The sequence below is a fragment of the Hemitrygon akajei genome, chromosome 14 (genome assembly GCF_048418815.1).
Source record: "Hemitrygon akajei chromosome 14, sHemAka1.3, whole genome shotgun sequence".
Taxonomy (NCBI): domain Eukaryota; kingdom Metazoa; phylum Chordata; class Chondrichthyes; order Myliobatiformes; family Dasyatidae; genus Hemitrygon; species Hemitrygon akajei.
Genome location: NC_133137.1, coordinates 88,090,295 through 88,112,692, shown reverse-complemented (window position 1 = coordinate 88,112,692; position 22,398 = coordinate 88,090,295). Strand labels below are relative to the sequence as shown.

The window sequence follows — 22,398 nt, the reverse complement described above, 5'->3', positions numbered from 1 at the left end:
AAGTGAGGGAAGATGGGTGAAGTAAGAAGCTGGGAGGTGAGAAGTTGAAGAGGTAAAGTTACGGGACTGGAAAAGAAGGAATCTGGTAGGAGAGGACAGTGGACCATGGGCGAAAGGGAAGGAGGAGGGGCCCCTGAAGCTGCCTGACCTGCTAAATTCCTGCAGAATTTTGTGCGTGTTGCTCATCACTATCAGATGTCACCCACATGCAGACCAAACGTGCTCCGTGCTCACATCAATTGATGTCTCATGCAAGAAAAATTGATTTTCTAAACCATTGATATGAATGGATGTTCTAAGGGAGTTAAGGAAAAACAATGAAGTATATTAATTTGTATTCATGTATCACTGTTAAAATAACTATCTTTGGGTACTTCACAAAGATAAAGAAATCCTTAAACACATTTTGACACTATAATGCTTAAGCAAATAAATGAAAATAAAGTCAAAGTTTTAGTAACAGAAAACCTTTTTCTGTGTGCAACTTGAATGAAGCTAATTCCAATTCCCACCAATTTACATTAATTTACAGTGCTGGGAGACAAACAGTGTCGTTAGTTTGTGGAAAATTGTCCATGATAGCGCACGTTCAATTACGATTGCAACATTAGATATTTCTAAAGGCATTATTGACTATATTCCAACAAAGCCTTTTTTATAACATCTGCATCCAACTTAGAAAAATTGGCAATACTAACTCCTCTTTGTAATAAGATATGGCATAAATCCTCAAGCTCTTTTTAATATTAGAAATGTTGGCCCGAACCCTAGCTATTCCAACGCTATCCAAAGCAGGAAAAGTGCTACGATGTAAGAATATCATTTTAAAAAAGTGAAGAACTAGAATAAAGTATTTTCTTTCCATCTGCAAAAGTTGGTTTAATGTATCCTATTAACACCTATATTAATGCAACAACCTTGGTACTGATTTACAAATGTATTCACTGGCTCAAATATAAAGAACAATTTACTTAAAGCTACATGTGAAGAAACACCGAGCGGGTTATTCTGGGAACTTCACTAAATGCATCTGGAAAATGTGCAATTGGGTTATTTAAAAACGAAGATGCCAGAGTTAAGCATCATTTGAAGTAAAGAGGGTGGTGAGAAGGAAAGGGACAAGATCGCAGGCAATGCCTGGGAAGAATTAGGATCAGGGGAGATAGAGAGTGATCCTGAGGTCTGATTGAATTGAGGGGTATCCAGAAGCATTAAAACTGGCCATGCTATTTAACTGCAGTACCTTACTCCTAGTCCGTTTGCTAAGTTCTCAGCTTAAAGAAAGCACAACATACTTGAAGAAAATGCCGGAGGGATTCAGCAGGTCAGAAAGCATCTATGGTAAGGAATAAGCAGTCAACATTTCGTGCCAAGACCCTTCATCAGGACTGCCTGAAACGTCGGCTGTTTATTCCCCTTCTTAGATGCTACCTGACCTGCTGAGTTCCTCCAGCATTTTGTGTGTTATACAAAATACTTAAACTTATTTTATAATTAGTCTAGTGGAGCTGTTTGCAATCCACATATTTTTATAAGCTTCTAAATTATTAATTCTCAATTAGATGTAGTTTTCACCATTATATATACAGTATTATCTACCCAAATTGATTTAGTTGAACAATTTACGAATCTAGATTTTACAATAAACAGTTTGACAAAAAATCTGCAAGGGGAAAATATTCAAGATTCTCCAGAACACACAAAAACCTGGAGGAACTCAGTAGGTCAGACAGCATCCATGGAGGGTCTGGACTTCCCCCTCCACAGATGCTGTCTGAGCTCCTGAGTTCCTCCAGCTTGTGTGTTGCTCCAGATTCCAATATCTACAACTTAGATACAATTGCACACAAACCAGATGAATTCCTGATTACTTTTACTGTCACTCACACAGTAGATATTATTTTGTCTACTGTATTTAATCTCAACATTCACCCTACTATCAGATGACTGAAAGTACATATTGTTTGCTGATGTCACTGTTCCTTTAAACTTTTTAAATGCATACTGATTTCAGAACATAAATGCTTTATATATTTCTCTAGTCACTAAATAGTAAAACAGAAAGAAAATCATATGGATTCACTGAGAATCATCATTCCAAACACTACAAGGCATTTGTAAAGGTGGAATTTGTGTTAATCCACTGATAAAATGTACTGTTATATTCTCAGGCCAACTTGAACTGCCAGTTAGTCAAGTCCTGGCTCAATTCATGCATTCACTGATTTGGCTGTGGACAGACATCCATTAGCAAGATCAGCTGGTCCGTGACTTTAAACAAGCTTCCACATATAGTTGAAGCAAAGAACATTTAGTTCATGATGTATAGTCTTGTATGCTTCGGTTATTTTCAGCGATAAAATTTATAAATCCTGTCATGTTGTTTGGTAGGAAGTTCCAAGAGGAAAGGGGATATAGACATCGCCTGTGTTACAGCTGTCCGGCTAATGGAAATTCACCCTTACAGAATTCACAAATCGCCACTGAGAAATCTCAGATAAGGAATAAAATTTGCTTTGATGGAATTCATGCCAGAGAAGTAAATAAATTAATATATTTTCCCAGCTTGCATTTCCTGATGCTTGTACAGATGACATGGCTTTACAATAAGGAATATTGCAATATGGTAAACACAAATACTCAGCAGATCTTGAACAGCACACACGCAGGCACGCAATACTGGAGGAACTTAGCATAAGTTTAAAATTCAGATTTATTTTCAAAGTATCTATCTGTCACCAAATACTACCCCAAGATTCCTTTTCTTGCAGGCATTCACAGTAGAACAAAGAAATACAGTAGTCAATGAAAAACTACACACAAAGACTGGCAAGCAAAACCAATCTGCAAAAGACAAACTGAGCAAATACACACAAGCTAAACAAATAATAATAAAAGAATAATACAGAGAACGTCACTCCTTGAAGGTGAGTCCACAGGTTGTGTTCAGTGTTGGGATGAGAGAAGATGTCTATGCTGGTTCAGCTAGCAAGTCAGCACGTCGGATAGTATCTATGAAGAGGAATAAACTGCTTCAGTCTGAGATCCTTTATCACAACTCCAGTGTGTTTCATTGGTAGAATATAATTTGTGATGTGGAGTGGACCATTTTCTAGGAAAGCAACTTCCATTTAACGTGTAGTCATCAGCATATTCCTAGTGTAGAATATCGTGACTTGGAGTGGAAGGTGATCCCATACACCCTGTGGCCGTTGTCCTAGGTAATCAAGGGCACAGTGTAGGAAGGTCCATTAAATAAGCTTCAGCGAGTCATTGCAGTCATCTTATACCAGCTGCCCATTGTAGCCGTAGTGTGCCAGGAAATGCTGACGGTGGAGGACACAGTATCAATCAGTCAGATTCACGAGTATTGCATGATAGAACTTCTAGAGAAAAGTTTAGGCAACTGATGAATAATCAGTCACACTCCTAACTTGCAGATAGCAGAATAACCTTGTGGAGTTCAGCAAGTTGCTTGGTTAATCTTCTGGAAAATGACAACTTCAAAATGGCGACGGTAGGACATTCGTTAATTGCGTTATTCATTCTTATTCGACAAGACTTGGAATCGGTATATTATTGCCACATGTACCAAGATACAGTGAAAAGCTCGTCAAATTAAATCATTACCTAGTGCATGAGGTAGTACAAGGTAAAACAATAATAATGCAGAATAAAATGTTACAGCTACAGAGAAAGTGCACTGCAGATAAACAAAAGAATAATGAGGTTAATTGAGAGTTCAAGAGTTCCCCTTATTATAGAAGGGGAGAGTTCAGTAGTTTTATAAGAGCAGCATAGAAGTTGTCCTTGAGCCTGGTGGTACAACCTTTTGGGTTTTGTATCTTCTGCTCAAAGGGGGGAGAAGAGAGATTGTCCAGGATGGGTGGAGTCTTTGGTTATCCTGGCTGCTTAACTGACGCAGCGAGAAGTTTGGACAGAAGTACTGGCTTCCGTGATGTTCTGAGCTGTGCCCACAACTCTCTGCAGTTTCTTGTGGTTATGCGCAGAGCAGCTGCTATTATTCTCTGCCATCGAAGATGTTGTCAAGGTGTGCGAACTTCTCCGCATCGAGAGCACTCACCTATGTCTTAATACCGTAGTTATATTGGATGATGATTAGGTCTGGTAACTTCATATACAGATGGAACACTTACAGACACTATTTACTGAAGAGTTATAAATACCACATCCTTGTCATTTGCTGTCACTGAAGATGGAGATACTCCTAAAAGTAGTCTCATCCTGTTAAGCTGTATAACTGCCCTTCAACTTAACTGACTAGAGTGCAAGATCCACTGTGGTTTAGTTTAATTTCCTGGTTATGGGATCACTAAGTTCACTAAATCCTGCAGCTCTGTGTGTGTGTTGTGGCTGCACCACACTCAAATCTCAGTTTCAGGTACACAACCCTAGAAATCCACTGGTTAAAGTGACTAATCTGGGCTGTGGACCCGTTGCTGGAGAGATACCCACAAAACCGTACACTGCTGGATGGACCTTAGAACTGCAAAATGGCTTTCTTTCGTGCATCATGGGGATGCAGAGGAAGTCAGCAGATCACTTTGAGAAGACGGCGCCAGGAAATGTCGGCTTTTGGGGTCCAACAGGGACCGTTATGGTGGGGGGGGGGAGCATGCTGGACTGCGTCAGAAAATTGGGACTTGGGGAGGGGATGGAATGTCGTCAAAAGAGATTTCCAATTTTATGAGAGCAAGGTTGTGGGAAGGTCTCTGGGGCAGGAAAGTAGTGGTAATCTGGGCCTTGGGGAGGGCAACCAAGCATTAAATGCAGAAGAGCTTGGTGCTTTAAATTCATGGCCCCCAGCAGAGAGCTGCTGAGGAAGACCCATTTTAATTTGCTCCACGAAGGAAGCAGCATTATGGAAATCCAGTTGGGCTGGGAGCGTTTGATGGTAGGTGCATCAACTGTAAACGAACAGAGACGTACATAACATTGGCTTGGCTGCACTTTAGTACTGAGTGCAGTTCTGGTCACTGTCCCACCAGACGGACATGATTCAATTACACAGGCTGCAGGAAAGATTGCCAGGATGTTGCCTGAATGTGAGGGAGGACTATTTTCTCTGGAGTGAAAGAGGCTGAAAGGTGATTTGATAGAGGTATATGAAATTCCCAGAGACATTTAAATGTCTCTTAAATGTTGTTACTGTTAGGTACCTATTGGGAACTAATGCACAGCTTTATTCTACTACTGGTGGTGTTCTTTTAGGGTAGATACGCGGAATTTGAGTCCAAGCAAGAGGGCAAGGGTTTAAGGCGCAAGCGAGAAGGTTGAAAGGGAACCCAGGAATAAATCTTTCAGACAAAGAGCAGCTGGTATCCGGAATGAGCTGCTAAATTAAGTTGGCGAAGGCAGGAAGAGCAACAACATTTCAGAGGTAAATGGATAGGCGTACAAGTGATCAAATCACAGACAAGAGAGAATCGGCAGATGCCGGAAATCCCAGCAACACAAACTAAACGCTGGAGGAACTCAGCAGGCCAGGCACACAAGTGAGCAGGGAAGGGAGCAACAGAAATCAGTGCAGGCACGGTCTCGCATCCAAGGGCCACACAAGTGCGCGTGACTGACGCTAGTTAGAACCTATTCGGCAACAGCTTCCTGCCCCATTTAAGCAGAACATTGTCGCAAAGGAATGAAGGCAATCCCAGCAATGTTGTCGATTAGTTTTTCTTCTTTAAAAGTGGTCCCAAGTAAGTGGCTGCCTTATTATCCAGAATCCACTGTCTATAACAATGAGTTAGATGTCAGAGCACAGTCAAGGAACAAAAATTGCATAAACACCAGCACTTTGCTTTGCTCTGTGTAGGTTTGTCATTGATTTGAAAATGTTGCAAAGCGGCACTGCACAGGCTGGCTGACCCCCAGCGCATCCTTCAGTGCTTTTGCTAGTAATGCAAAAGACACATTTCACTGTGTTTCAATGCAAATGTGATAAATAAATGAATCGGAGTCAGGGATCCACATGAGACATTGGAGCAGAATTCAGCCCATCGGTCTACTCCACAAGTAAGAGGCAAATGGACAGGCACATGTGTCAGCAGGGAAGAGAGATCGATCCACAGTCCCACCATGGCGGATATATTATCCTTGTCAACCCCCCTTCTTTCGCCTTCTCTCCATAACCTTCGTCGCTCCGACGACTAATCAAGGACCTACCAACCTCCGCTTTAAATATACCCAGTGATATGGCCTCCGCAGCCAAGACCTGTCTGGAATGCTGAACTCCACTTTCCTGATCCAAGTACAAAGCAGGCGCCTCCCGTTTGTACCGAACCTCATCCTCTAGAAACGATGATCACTTCAGTCAGATTCTGCGCACCGACGAACGGAAACGGCACCACTGTGTGAACGGAGTCCAAAACCTGCAATGCTCGGTCGAATTTTTCACCAGGCACAATTCAAGCTGAAAGGTCACTGCAGCTGTGGGTAAAGACAGTAAATTTGACGTAGAGAGGGGTGAAGAAAACAATGCCATGCATCTGACTTTCTAGGCAAATGGCAGCTGCTCCTGGCTTTAATCTTGCTGGCATTGTACTGGATATGCTCTTTAAAAGTGATTACGCTTGCTTGGTTTTATGGGACCGTATGCTCTCCCCAGTCCACCCAAAAATAACAGTGCCCTAAACTCACATCAAACGGTTGAGCTGTGAATAATACACTCAAGATTACATGTTACGATGCAACGTGGCCGGGGACCAGGACAAATACGAGCAATCCAGTCTCTTAATTCGATGTCAAGGGGCCTGTCAAACAAAACTCCAGAATGAATTCAAAACTTCCAGCTGCAGACATAGATTCAGCGGCCACTTTATTAGGTACACCTGTGCTCGTGCTCATTAATGCAAATATCTAATCAGTCAATCAGGTGGCAGCACTCAATACGTGAAAGCATGCAGACACGGTGAAGAGCTTCAGTTGTCGGTCCATGTGGATCTTGGCCTTACGAAACGTTGGAGGAGACATTTATTCTCTTGTCTTTGTGTACCACTGCATTCACAGAGCATCTGTTTATATTCAGCATTTCCTAAACTCTGTACTGAGAAATATACCATAATTACACACCTGGCACGTTTCTCTTTACATCTTAACCAGGTCTATTATTCATTTTCTCTGGCGATATTGCTCTTTTAAAATGAAGGTAATATCACCAGTTTTTTTATTCTGACAAATCATATGCTTCGAAGATGCAACAATTGCATCTATGTAAAGTCCAATTTTCAATTGAGCAAGATTTTGAAAAAGGTTCTAGCACCTTCCCGGCATATGTGATGAATAAACTCTTCTCGGGCTTCTAGCTGGATACAGATATTGATTTGAACCGATACTTCAATGACAAACCCTTCCAGGGATTTGTAAGATCCTTACACCAGGGATCACCCAGGGGTAAGATTCATCCCTGGCGAAGATGGCAGAATTTGTCATTGTTTAAGTAACGTTTTATTTTTAATTCCTGGTCTACCCCTCCAGCTTGGGAACTTCTTGCAAAATATAGTATATTTACAACAAAATTCAGGCATTAACAAGACAATTCCTATTTATGTATTTAACATGGTAAAATATTCCAATTCGCAGCACAGAATGGATATCAAATAAAACACGACATTGGATTACATGGACAGGCAATAAAAATGGTGGCGATGAGGTAAATTTTAAGTGGCATCATTGAAGGAGGAGAAGCTTTATTTCTTGCAGCTTATCAATCATAGTTTGAACCTACTGTGAATTTTCCCAATTACTCAATATTGTTACTTAAGTGTCTTTATGTTAAAAGGCATGGAAGCCAATACCCTTGAAATGCCTGATAACTGAAATAAAAGTAGCTAGACAGACAATACTAATCTTCAGAAATATATGGAAATACACCGATCCACAGACAACTGCAACAGGGTTTGATTACCTTCATAACCCAGTTAATTGCTTTGATTTCAACAATAACTTAAGAACATTGGAAAGGACTGCCAAGTTACTCAGCGTAACAGTGCATAATCAACCACAACAAAAAAAAGTAACAGATTAAGTGAACTGTTTAATGTCCCCAGAATAGATCTTCACATTTAAGAAATTATGACAGTGTACTCATCAAAGGAAAAACTGCTGGGGCTTGTTTTGGCAATAAGCTTTTCATAAAATGCCACGATTTTGCTGAAAGGGTAGAAAAATATAAGATTACAATAGTCTTGAGAGATTTCAACCTGAAACTAAAGAAAGTTTCCATTGATTGTGCCTCAAGTTCTGCCGAACTTTCAGCCAACTACTCTCAGCCAACATATGTTCATCTTTTGAACTTCTATTGAAGTTTACAAAGAGGTTCTGTATCTGCTATTTTACATTTCTACTCAAATAGGGGAAATTCTACTCAAATCAAATGGAAAATTTATATGCATTTTTTTTTTACCAAAAAGAAAAATCAAGAACTGGCATGGTTTACTCACAAAATATTTACACTTTCCAAAATCTGGTAAAGATCTGAACCATTTCTCACATTCACATGAAGGAGAAGTGAAATGTTTCTGTGTAAAGCATATATTCTACAAAGCTGTGGGATAAATTGGATGCAAATACATGCAGTAACTGTAAACAGAACAACCAAGTTTAATTAAAATAGAACTGGGACCACTGCTGGCTATGAAAGAATTCACGTGTTAATATCAAAACAAACATCCAACAGAGCAGAATTTACATGGCTATTGCAAATCGATAAATAAAATAGCATTTATCTTTCGCACTTCACTTCTAGATCACAATCATTTGTCAACAGTAAAGCTTCCAGCAACACTGTTAACATTTTTCCAGCGTCCCACATGCAATTACAGTGAGAGCAAAATGAAACCAAAATTGGCAGAACGCCAAGATGAAAGGGTAGATTGGCAAGTTGAATAGATTGTTTGCATGGGCCTCTTGTGCGAGGATGTAAAGCAATAAAATTCACTCAGAACACAACTACCACAATAGCATTTTGCTCAAACCACATCGACAACATTTACAGCTTATTTTTAAGAAGAGTTACAGTCTTCCCCACATAGTAAACACTTCGAGGCTGAATGACTAGGTTTCTTGGAAACTTTTCCATCATATTGTCAACAACTAGTATTTATTGATATCCAAAAAAATGCGACAGTACATAAAAATGTTACCTGAACTGCTGAATGTTTCCAGCACTTTTTTTTCTTTCATGGTATAACTATTGCCCTACAGAGTACACTCAGTGGCCACTTTATTAGGTATAGGAGGGAAACCTGGTGTGGTTCTCTTCTGCTGTAGCCCATCTACCTCAAGGTTCAAAGTCTTGTACATTCGGAAATGCTCTCCTGCACACTACTGTGGTTATTTGCGTTACTGTCACCTTCCAGTTAGCTTGAATCAACCTGGCCATTCTCACTGAGGCTATGAAGACTGCCCCGGCTGCTGTTTTCCATGCCCACTAATAAGATGAACTGATAAGCAAGGCTTTGGGCCTACTCCGGGGTTTGGATCTCCGGATTCAATTTTGGTTCGGAATGCTGCTGTTCGCTTCAATTGTTGGCATTTGTATTTTTTTCCTTTCTCTTGTACATCAAGTGATCTTTTATTTTTATTCTTTTTTTCAAATTGGGTTCGCTCAGGTTCCCTGATTTGTGGCTACCTGTGAGCAAGCAAATCTCAAGGTTGTATAATTTACACATTCTTTGATAGCAAATGAATCTTGAATTAACAAAGGCATATTGTTCCACTGGATATTATTTTTAAATCGTACCATTCTCTGTAAACTCTAGTGACCGTTATGCATGAAAATCCCAGGAGATCAGTTGTTTCTGAGATACTCAAACCACCCCATCTGGCACCAACAATCATTCCATGGTCAAAGTCACTCAGATCACATTTCTTCCCCATTCTGATGTTTGGTCTGAACAACAACTGAACCTCTTGATCATGTTTGTATGCTTTTATGCATTGAATTGCTGCATAAAATATGGCTGATTGGCCGATTAGATTTTGCATTAACGCGGTGTACAGGTGTACCTAATAACGTGGCCACTGAGCGTAAAGTAGCGCTAGAAAATAGGAGCACAGCATTTTATTTATGTAACACTACCCTCATTAACTTTGGCATTCATAACTAATAAAATAATGTACAAATATTATAAGCAATTTTAAAATCAGAAATTAAGCCTTCAGTGGCCGGTGAACTGAATAACAATCTGAGCATCTGGATTCCCATTACTCAAATACCCATAACTGGTTCATGTAATGGCTTTGTAAGTTTCAATAATGCATTACAGCACATTTAGAGCTAATAATGTATTTTTTCAGCGATTCACTTATCAGGAACTGAGTGTTTTTGGCAAGTTCAGCATTTAATCTCCCTTCCTAATTGCCCTTGAGAAAGTGGGTCACTTTCCTGACCTTTTGCGGATCCTCTGGTGAACACAGTCGCACTCTGTGCTTTGGTAACCGTCGCCAGGATGTGATGTGGTTCCTTAAGCTTCTCTGTAGGGTCCCCTCAGCTGGTTCGAGACATCTTGTTGAGTGAATCATATTAGAGGCAGACTAGTCTCTGTGATGGTGGGGAGACCAAGATGGATTTGTACGACGAGGCAGTTATGGGGCCACTGAGTGGCTTGCCAGGCTATTTCAGAGATGAAAATCTGGTGTGCTGTGGAGATAGAGTCACGGCACACCTTGGAAAGTTCATTACAGAACTAGAGGTTTTTTTTAATGGCAATCTGTTAATTTTCCTCCTTACTGCGAGGAACTCGAATCCAAGCCTCCGGGTTACTCGTCCCAGAAGAAACTCCACAATCTGTCACCACCAAAGTGCTTCACTTTTATAAGATTTTATATTGTGCCTTCATCCCATGTCTCTGTCGGCACATCAAGGATTTTCTGGCGAGCTATTTCAGCAAGTTTAAAAAAGTGTAGAATATCCAGTCACGTGCCATTAAGTATCTACTTTTGGAGCGTATGCTAAATGACATCTTTGACATGAGATGAGTGAAACCCAGCAGACGTGTAAGAAACTAAATGAAATATCGAACTCCTGAAGTATCTTGAATATCAATCGCAAAATGGAAGGACTCTTGTGGATAAGGAAATCCTGCAAATCCCAGACCTCAACTTGGGCAGCGCAGCATCTGCTGAGGAGAACAGAGCTGTCTGCCCATTACAGTGAGTGGGCGGATCGTACATAATTAACCAACGAACGTCTCATATGCTATAAGGTGAGTGTTTGAACAATCCACCACATCACGGCCCTTGGACTTTAATCGTTTACTCGCACTGCCATTTCTCTGTAGCTGTAACACTCCATTCTGCTCTGGGGATTTGTTTTATATCTCAATGTGCTTAGGTACGCCGTGATCCGCCTGGCTGACACACAAACAGAATCATGGTGTACGTGATAATAACCCAATTCATCAATCAGCAATCCAACTTTTTAACCTCCAGCTCTGGCCAGTGTGCCTTCTTGACCTTACACAGCCGAATATGGGATAAGCAGAAAGAACGAGAACACACACACACACACATACACACACACACATACACATACACACACACACACACACACACACACACACACACACACACACACACACACACACACACACACACACACACACACACACACACACACACACACACACACACACACACACACACACACACACACACAAAATACTTGAAGAACTCAGCGAGTCAGGTAGCAGTGAACAGCCAATGTTTTGGACCGAGACTTTTCATCCTGATGAAGGGTCCCATGCTGAAATGTTGACTGTTTAGTTCCCTCCATCGATGCTGCCTGACTTATTGAGTTCCCCCAGTATCTTGTGTGTGCTGCTCAAGATTTCCAGCATCTGCAGGATCTTGTTTATAATCCATGCAACAGCCTGGTGAACCTCTTCTGCACTCTCTCCAAAACCTCCATCTCCTTCCTGTAATATGGTGACAAGAAATATGCACAATACTCTAGGCCTCATATGGAGCCAGTGATCATTAATGGAGAATGTGCGGAGCAGGTTAAGACCTACAAGTGTCTGGGAGTACAGTTAGACGAGAAGCTAGACTGGACTGCCAACACAGATGCCTTGTGCAGGAAGGCACAGAGTCGACTGTACTTCCTTAGAAGGTTGGCGTCACTCAATGTCTGTGGTGAGATGCTGAAGATGTTCTATAGGTCAGTTGTGGAGAGCGCCCTCTTCTTTGTGGTGGCGTGTTGGGGAGGAAGCATTAAGAAGAGGGACGCCTCACGTCTTAATAAGCTGGTAAGGAAGGCGGGCTCTGTCGTGGGCAAAGTACTAGAGAGTTTAACATCGGTAGCTGAGCGAAGGGCGCTGAGTAGGCTACGGTCAATTATGGAAAACTCTGAACATCCTCTACATAGCACCATCCAGAGACAGAGAAGCAGTTTCAGCGACAGGTTACTATCGATGCAATGCTCCTCAGACAGGATGAAGAGGTCAATACTCCCCAATGCCATTAGGCTTTACAATTCTACCGCCAGGACTTAAGAACTTTTTAAAAGCTATTAATGCTTTTTGAGATAATGATTTAGATGCATATCATATTTTCTTACTGAGTTAAGTATTGTATGTAATTAGTTTTGCTACAACAAGTGTATGGGACATTGGAAAAAAGTTGAATTTCCCCATGGGGATGAATAAAGTATCTATCTATCTATCTACTTCAAATCATGTTCAACCAACATTTTATAAAGTTGTAACATGATATTCCAAAGACATTTTCCATGCCATGGCCAACGAAGGCAAGCAACCCGTTCCTTATTCATCACCCTGCCAGTCGTACTGACACTGTCAGGGATTTATTCTCAGTGACCTTTTATTAGGTACACCTGTACATCTGCTCATTGACACAAATGGCTAATCGGCAAATCACGTGGCAGCAACTCAGTGCATAAAAGCATGCAGGCATGGTCAAGAGCTTCAGTTGCTGTTCAGACCAAACATCAGAATGGGGAAGAAATGTGATCTAAGTAACTTTCAGCGTGGTACAATTATTGGTGCCAAACGGGGTGGTCTGAGTATCTTAGAAACTGCCGATCTCCTGGGACATTCACGCACAATAGTCTCTAGAGCTTACAGAGAATGGAGCGAGACTCTAAAAAATAAACATCCAGTGAGCAGTATTTCTGTGGGCGAAAGCACCTTGTTAATGAGAGAGGTCAGAGGAGAATAGCCAGACTGGTTCAAGCTGACAGGAAAGTGACAGCAACTTGAACAACCACACGTTACAACAGTGGTGCGCAGAAGAGCATCTCTGAATGCACAACATGACGAACCTTAAAGTGGATGGGCTACAGCAACAGCAGACCGTGAACACTCACTCAGTAACCACTTTTAATACTGGAGTTACATCCTGTACCAAATAAAGAGGCCACTGAGTGTATGCACTCCATAACCCCTTTGTTCATCAAAAAATCCTTAGGATCTACTTGTAGCATCTGAAAGTCCGAAAACCCCTACTTCATGATGAGCCATTCTTCAATGCTCCCATGGTGAAATTCACCTCCTGGAAGAATGCGTGCGATGCTCAAGCCACAATAGCCCCTTCAATTTTAAGAGGTGTGGGCTTATTTTAAGCAGAGCACTTGCTGATATGAGCCGTCAATCAACAATGTGGTTTGCGCCAGCTGTACCCAGAAATCTTTATAATCAGCAAGCAGTGCAAAATTGGCTTGGTACCTGTAGTGCTGGCAACAGGCCTAGATTAATTACTCCGTGATCACCATTCTGTTTTACAGAGGCCATCCAATTTAGAAGCTCCCCCCTGCTCCAATGTTTTTCTCTTGCAAGTTTAGTTTTCAATACTTGTACATACAAAACCTAATAAAATATAGTGTATTTACCCGAAAAGGAAAATATCATGAACAAAAGAATGTGAGAGATTTGATAACATTTTCAGGTGGATAAGGAAGTGCACATAATGGGATGCCATTACAGAACAGAAATTCTGCAATGACCAGTAAAAATTACACTTTAAAAGGAAAAAATACCAAGAAAGAAAATGATATTCAACACAGATTTTTTAAAGAATCTTCACATTACAGTTGGCCTAGAGATTAGTGTTGTTTTGACGGTGCAACATTTTAATCTGAACACCAAAATTGGGAAATTAAAATGCATATTGCAGTCCAAGTTGGCTTGATGATAAGCCAATTAATATTCCTTTTTTCTGTCAATTAAAATTGCTGTCCATTAACAGATAGCCCCAAAATAGCCCATTTACTTGTGCACTATTTTATTAGTTAAGTGAATTATAGATAATCTTCATCTTAACCTCAAACAGTGGAAAATCAACTGCAAAGAGAAAGCTAAAATTACATGCATATCTATTTTTAGGTTGTTCCATGCGCTCTGTGGCTGTGGGTAAAATAAGCACAAAACTCAGTCCAACCACAAAGTGGTAAACATGGTGCAGAGACCTGCACAGGAGCTTCAGTAACAAGCTGCATGGGAAGAGAGGTGGGGCCTGCTTGAAAAGGGCCACGACGAACACAAAGGATCCCTAGGCAAGAGTCACGTCTGGTTCGGCACGCAAGGGAAGCTGTGTGAGATCTACACAGCAGGGCCTGCTGCCTGCTGCTACAACAGGTGGTCGTATTTTGTCATCGGTTGTCAAGTTCCCCCCAGTCTTCAACTTCTTTGTCAGTGGCTCATTTTGTTCTGAGACATGCATCGTTTCGCAGCCTCCAGTATAGAGCAGCTGCAACTTTAGCCACTCCTCCAGTGCAACAGAGTTTTCTCAAGCAAACTGTGGGATTCCCTCCACAAAATTCTTCACCTCTCAACCGCTCTTTCCTTTGGCCTTTGGGTTGAAGTTTCAGGTAAAGACTCTTTAATTGCCACACTTGGTTAAATGCTAACTCGGCGTCAGTGAAGATAATTCTCGCCTCATCTCTGGCACTCCTGCTTTGATCTATGCTTGGACCGAGGCTGTGATGCAATCTGGTCATGGCAAACTCAAATTGGGCATCAGTGAGTTGACAATTGGTGAGAAGGGGAACTTGATCACGAGAAGCAGCTTTTAGAAGTAGGGTCCCACAGAGATCAGCGTTTGTGCCTCTCTAGCAATAACTTGAAAGGCTTAGACAGAGTGGATGTGGAGAGGATGTTTACAGTAGTGGGAAAGTCTAGGACCAGAAGACACAGCTTCAAAATAGAAGGACATCCATTTAGAGCAGAGATGAGGAAGGTTTTCTTTATCCAGAGGGTGTTGAATCTGTGGAATTAATTGCCATTCCAATGGCTATGGAGGCCAAGTCATTGGGTATATTTAAAGAGGAGGTTGATAGGTTCTTGGTTAGTAAGGACATCAAAGGTTACGAGGAGAAGGCAGGAGAAAAAGGTTGAGAGAGAAAATAAATCAGCCATGATTGAATGGCGGAACAGTCTCAATAGGCAGAACAGCCTAATTCTTCTCCTATGGTTAATGGTCTAATTTGGCTGAGGAGGCAAAATGTCAAATTTTCACGTTCACAAAATGGGGCAAGGAGTATGGAAGAGTGTAGAGAGGCATCAATGGATATGGACAAGCTGAGCAGGTAAGCCAGAACACGACGGAATACGATGTGCAAAAGTACAAAACAAAGACAAATCAGAGTATTAGTAATATGATAAATGAATGGATAGAGTTCATGCTCATAGGAATGACATGAAGGACTGAGAAACCTTGATGTACATCCCAAGAATACATTACGACAGTAGGAATAACTGCATTCATTAGCCTGGATGCAGAAAATAAAAGCAAAAAAAAAAATGGTGAAACAACTCAAAACTATCAGTTAGGCCACAGTTCAAGTAATCTGTATGTGCAGCTCTAGACAAGAAGTTATGGGAAGGACGTGACTGCACTGGATGTCGAGCAGATTCATCAGGATGCTGCATGCGGTGGAACATTTCAATTATAAGGAGAGACTGGATAGGCTGGGTTTGCTTTCCTTTGAGTGGAAGAAACTGACTGGGGCTCTGCCTGGAGGTGTAAAAAATAATTAATAAGGTGACTAGAGTCATACAGCGCAGAAACAGACCTTCAGGCACAACTCAACCAGGCCAACCAAGGTGCCTTCCTGAACTGGCCCCATTTGCCGACAGGATTAACCGTGCTCCCAAGATTCCAGATTCATTATTGCTTAATGTCATCTCCAGTACACAAGCATAAAGGGGAACAAAGCAATTGTTACTCCAGATCTGATGCAGCACTAAAAGAAACAATACTATAGAAATCACCAACACAACAATAAAAACTAGGCACAGGAGTGTCTGTATATAAGGTGACTAACAGGAACCAAAGCAGAGATATTTAATACTAGAAGGTACAGATTTCAAGGTCAGGGAGAAGAGAATTAAATGTGATTCACGGAAGACTTTTTTTCACCCAGAAGGCAGTTGGGCTTTGGACTGCACTGCTTAAGTGGCTGTGCATGACATTAAGAAGCAGCTAACAAGCATTTGTACTGCCAAGGAGCAGGATGCTAGACAAGTGCTAACATCAAGTGCTAGACAACAGGCCTACACCATAAGGCACAGGAGTAAAATTAGGCCATTCAGCCCATCGAGTCTGCTCCACCATTCTATCATGGCTTATTTATTATCCCACTCAACACCATTCTCCTGCCTTCTCCCCATAACCTTTGACTCCTTGACTAACCAAGAACTGTCAAACTCCACTTTAAATATACCCAATGACTTGGCCTTCACAGATGCCGATGCCTATGAATTCCACAGATTCTCCAACCTCTGGCTAAATAAATTCCTCCTCATCTCTGGTCTTTCAGGTGTCTTTCTATTCTGAGGCGGTGCCTCCTTATCCTAGGTTCCTCCACTATAGGAAAGATCCTCTCCACAGCCACTCTAACTAGAGCTTTCACTATCTGATAGGTTTCAACAAGATCACCCCCGCCCCCACAAAAGATCTTCTAAACTCTGGCAAGTGCAGGCCTAGAACCATGAAAAGCCCCTCAAACATTAACCCTTTCATTTCCAGAAAAAATTTCTCATGAACCTCCTCTGGACCATTGCCAATGCCAGCACAACTTTTCTGAGGGGCCCAAAACTGCTCACAATACCCCATGTGCCTTATTAAGCCTTGGCATCGCATCCTTGATTAGCAGATTATTGAACAGCCTGGAGGGTCACGGTGGCTTTCAGGGAATTTCCATGACAGAACAGGTCAATGGTGATTTCTTTGACAGTGGAAAACATCCTGTATTGTCCCGGTACCGAAGAAACCACAACCAAAGGAGTTGAATGACTTCAGACCTGTTGCCCTGACGTCGCACGTGATGAAGACCATGGAGCGGCTGATAATACAGAATCTGAGGCCACAAACCAGGCACGCCCAGGATCCTCTTCAGTTTGCGAATAAGGAGAAGGTGGGAGTGGAGGATGCTATCACGTATTTGCTGCACAAATCACTCTCTCACCTAGATGGGGTCAGTTGTGCTGTGAGGATTACATTCCTTGACTTCTCTAGTGCCTTTAACACCATCCAGCCCAAGATCTTAAGGCACAAACTAACGGAGATGGGAGTAGACTCTCACATGCTGGATTGGATAGTGGACTACTTGACAGATAGACCTCAGTATGTGCGGTTGGGAGACTGTAGGTCTGACACGGTGGTCAGCAGCACAGGAGCGCCGCAGGGAACCGTACTCTCTCCGGTCCTGTTCACCCTGTACACATCAGACTTCCAATATAACTCGGAGTCCTGCCATGTGCAGAAGTTCGCTGATGACACGGCCATAGTGGGGTGTGTCAGGAATGGACAGGAGGAGGAGTATAGGAAACTGATACAGGACTTTGTGATATGGTGCAACTCAAACTACCTGTGTCTCAATATCACCAAGACCAAGGAGATGGTGGTGGACTTTAGGAGATCTAGGCCTCATATGGAGCCAGTGATCATTAATGGAGAATGTGTGGAGCAGGTTAAGACCTACAAGTATCTGGGAGTACAATTAGACGAGAAGCTAGACTGGACTGCCAACACAGATGCCTTGTGCAGGAAGGCACAGAGTCGACTGTACTTCCTAAGAAGGTTGGCGTCATTCAATGTCTGTAGTGAGGTGCTGAAGATGTTCTATAGGTCAGTTGTGGAGAGCGCCCTCTTCTTTGTGGTGGCGTGTTGGGGAGGAAGCATTAAGAAGAGGGACGCCTCACATCTTAATAAGCTGGTAAGGAAGGCGGGTTCTGTCGTGGGCAAAGTACTGGAGAGTTTAACATCGGTAGCTGAGCGAAGGGCGCTGAGTAGGCTACGGTCAATTATGGATAACTCTGAACATCCTCTACATAGCACCATCCAGAGACAGAGAAGCAGTTTCAGCGACAGGTTACTATCGATGCAATGCTCCTCAGACAGGATGAAGAGGTCAATACTCCCCAATGCCATTAGGCTTTACAATTCTACCGCCAGGACTTAAGAACTTTTTAAAAGCTATTATTAATGCTTTTTGAGATAGTGATTTAGATGCATATCATATTTTTTACTGAGTTAAGTATTGTATGTAATTAGTTTTGCTACAACAAGTGTATGGGACATTGGAAAAAAGTTGAATTTCCCCATGGGGATGAATAAAGTATCTATCTATCTATCTATCTACTTCTTCATGTGTTTAAGTTGGCTATCAGGCAATGAAATGGACTGGGGAATGCTGTGGGCCACATAGTTCTTGTGGTGTCTTAATAATGTACCGAATTCAAAACAACACCGTCTTGAATGCAGTTGGACAAGCCTGTTTTAATATTAGCCAATTTTAGCAGTGACTTTTGCAAAATATGCAGGTAATGCACTGGTTGTCTGTCGTAAGGTGCAAATGAAAGAAATTATTCAGCTTGCATCGTATTTGAAATTACCTTCCAATTTTTGGCAAAAATGTTATACGCCACACATAAGCACAAAAGATTCTGTAGATGCTGGAATCCGGAACAAATGCCGGAGGAACTCAGCAGGTCAGGCAGCATGAAAGGAAATGAATAAACATCAACGATTTGGGCCGAAACCCTTCAATTGTGCATGTTATACGGTCTGTTTTTCTGCATCTACCTCCAAACCAGACATCTTTTGTAAGATTCATTTTGTAAGAATTTGGACATTTCTTCCCCAATAGGATTAATTTTCAAAACTAAATGACCAGACCTTGAAATTGTATTTAGGAGATCTTGGGCAGTACCTGCGCACTTTACAAATTCTCATTATGGATGTGCTTCTTGCAGTTCCTTCGCATACCTCAATTATGTGATATTGAGTGAATTGGCTATATTAAACTACCCCTCAGCATGGGTTAACAACAAAAAGAATCACACAGAAGCTGATTGGTATTTGAGAGGAAGTTGCAGGGTATTGTATCTTTATTGCTATAAGTTAAAAACAATTACCTTAAACACTTCCAGTGGTAATGAAAACTTTTCAGCTTCAGACAAGGCCTTTTCAAGGGCATCTTTCCATTCCGAGTCACTTTTGAGAGACTGGATTTCTGCGAGAGAGCAAAGAGCATCTTCTTCACTATCCACTGTTATCTACAGTGTTTTCAGGCAATTGAAAATACAATATCCATAATTGAGAAATCCATCCTTTTGTACTGTTCTTCCCAACACACTTTTTAAACTATTGTTGCTTTTCTATCTTAGAAAGCGGTATTTTGCAGGAATAAAGTCTAGCAATTCTACTAAAATAAGACCATAAAACAATAATACATAGGAACAGAATTAGGCCATATGGCCCATCAAGTCCGCTCTATCACACATGGCTGATTTATTATCCCTTGCAACCCCATTCTCCTGCCTCTTCCTCATGCCCTTTGTCACCCTTACTAATCGAGAACCCATCAACCTCTGCTTTAAATATACCCAATGACTTGGCCTCCACAACTGTCTGTGGTTATGAATTCCACAGATTCACCACCCTCTGGCTAAAGAAATTCCTCCTCATCTCTGTTCCAAAGTCCCTCTGTTGAGGCTGTGCCCTCTGAACCTGGACTCCCCACTATAGGAAACATCATCTCCGCATTCACTCTAACTAGGCCTTTCAATATTCAGTAGGTTTCAATGAGATCCCCCACCCATTCTTCTAAACTCCAACGAGTACAAGCCCAGGAGCATCAAATGCTCCTCATATATTAACCTTTTTTTTTCCCGGATAATTGTCATGAACCTTCTCTAGACTCTCTCCAATGCCAGTATGTCCTTTCTTAGATAAGGGGCCCAAAATGACTCATAGTACTCCATGTGCAGTCCAACCATCCCTCATGAGGCTTTATAAGGCATCAAGCCCAAATGTGATCAACAGCAACCTCGAGTTGAGATTATTGAGCTTGAAACTTTAATGAAAGATACTAATCACTACCTTGTACAGTGGGAGCAAAGAGAATCAATCCACATATTAGGGACATATGAAAGAATATCTGTTTTATACAATGCAGCATTAAGCAAGAGTTTGAATTATGAAATTTATTAAGTTCTTTGATTTATACTGTGTCCACTTCATGAGGTACACCTGTACATTAATGCAAATATCAAATCAGCCAATCACGTGGCAGCAACTCAATGCATGCAGACATGGTGAAAAGGTTCAGTTGCTGTTCAGACCAAACATCAGAATGAGGAAGAAATGTGATCTAAGTGACTCTAACTGTGGAAAAATTGTTGGTGCTAGACAGGGTAGATTCTAGCTCCGAAACTGCTGATCTTCTCTGGTTTTCACTCACAACCACCTCTAGAATTTACAGAAAATGGTGCGAAAAACAAACATCCAGTGAGTGGCAGTTCTGTGGGTGAAAGTGCCTTGTTTATGAGAGGTCGGGGGAGAATGGCCAGACTAGTTCAGCGCGGCAGGAATATAACAGTAACTCAAATAACCATGCATTATAACAGAGATGTGCAGAAAAGCATCTCTGAATGCACAACAGATCAAGCCTCGAAGTGGATGGGCCACAGCAGCAAATGAGCTACACATCGTGTTCCACCCCAGTGACCACACTGCAGCTCAGTATTTACCACCACCATTGTCACAATCCTGATCGATAAGCTACTGAACCTGGGCCTCTGTACCTCCCCCTGCAACTGGATCCTCGAATTCCTAACCAGAAGACCACGATCTGCATGGATTGGTGATAATATCTCCATATCTCCTCCTTGTTGACGATCAACACTGCTACATCTCAGGGGTGTGCGCTTAGCCACTGCTCTACTCTCTCTATACCCATGACTGAGTGGCCAGGCACAGTTCAAATGCCATCTATAAACCTGCTGATGATACAACCATTGATGGTAGAATCTGAAATGGAGACAAGAGCGCGTATAGGAGTGAGATGTACCAGCTAGCTGAGTGGTGCCACAATAACAAACTTGCACTCAATTTCATTAAGACCAAAGGACTGATTGTGGACTTCAGAAAGAGTAGGACGTGGGAACACACACCTGTCCTTATAGAGGGATCAGAAGTGGAGAGAGTGAGCAATTCAAGTTCCTGGGAGTCAAGATCTCTGAAGATCTAACCTGGTTCCAATATATCAACACAGTTATAAAGAAGGCAAGACAGCGGCTATATTTCATTAGGAGTTTGACAAGATTTGATTTGTCCCTTTCAAAAATGAATGCTACCTCACTTATTATTTCTGTATTTGTACTATTTTTAATCTATTTAATATACATCTATATACTTATTGTAATTGATTTACTTATATACTTAGTTTTTTTCTATATTATCATGTATTACATTGTACTGCTGCTGTTAAGAAATTTCACAACACGTGCCGGTGACATCAAATTTGATGCCGATTCTGATTACTCCTGTACCTAATAAAGTGGACACAGTATGATCTCTAAGATCTTTATGATCCCTGTGTTCAATCAGTTTGCAAACAAAAAAATGGAGTGATCAGAGCACAATAAACTAGGACAGGGCTTACATTTAGAATGATTTCAAAGTTATATGTTCAAAATTCAAATTCAAAGATATGTCAAGACACCAAGGGAAAAAAAATCAGAAGCCCTTGTAGTTACTTTACTTGCATCATCCTTCTGCTAACCAAGTAAAATTTAGTATTCCACAATCTAGCCCACTGTGAAATCAATGGCAAAGGACTGACATAAAATAAATGTAGTTTTAAAACTCAAATCACTTTAAACATATTTCCCAGACATTTTTGATCTAAGCTTGAAGGTATAAATCCTGCAGATTAAGGAGGAATTAAATTTGGGAGCATTTTTGGGGACAAAATTTATTCACCTTCAACTTTAGTACCAGCTATATTGTAAACCAGTCAACTGCTTTACTTTTACTTTTAGAAACCCCTGTACTAATACAGCAATTTTCCCTAAGGCAAAAAGAATATTGTTATGAGTATTGTACTTTCAAAATAGCTTAAAGATTATACAAATA

The 22,398-nt window shown here is 41.3% G+C and overlaps 1 protein-coding gene across 2 annotated transcripts in view; it reads right to left on the bottom strand.

The window, feature by feature from the left end:
• The window catches only part of sfmbt2 (Scm like with four mbt domains 2), a 236,072-nt gene that overhangs the window by 111,558 nt on the left and 102,116 nt on the right, over positions 1-22,398 (bottom strand). For both annotated transcript variants that reach the window (XM_073066530.1, XM_073066529.1), the window contains one exon: positions 19,395-19,492. In XM_073066530.1, coding sequence (XP_072922631.1) covers positions 19,395-19,492 — 98 coding nt within the window. The remainder of the gene's footprint in view (positions 1-19,394; positions 19,493-22,398) is intronic.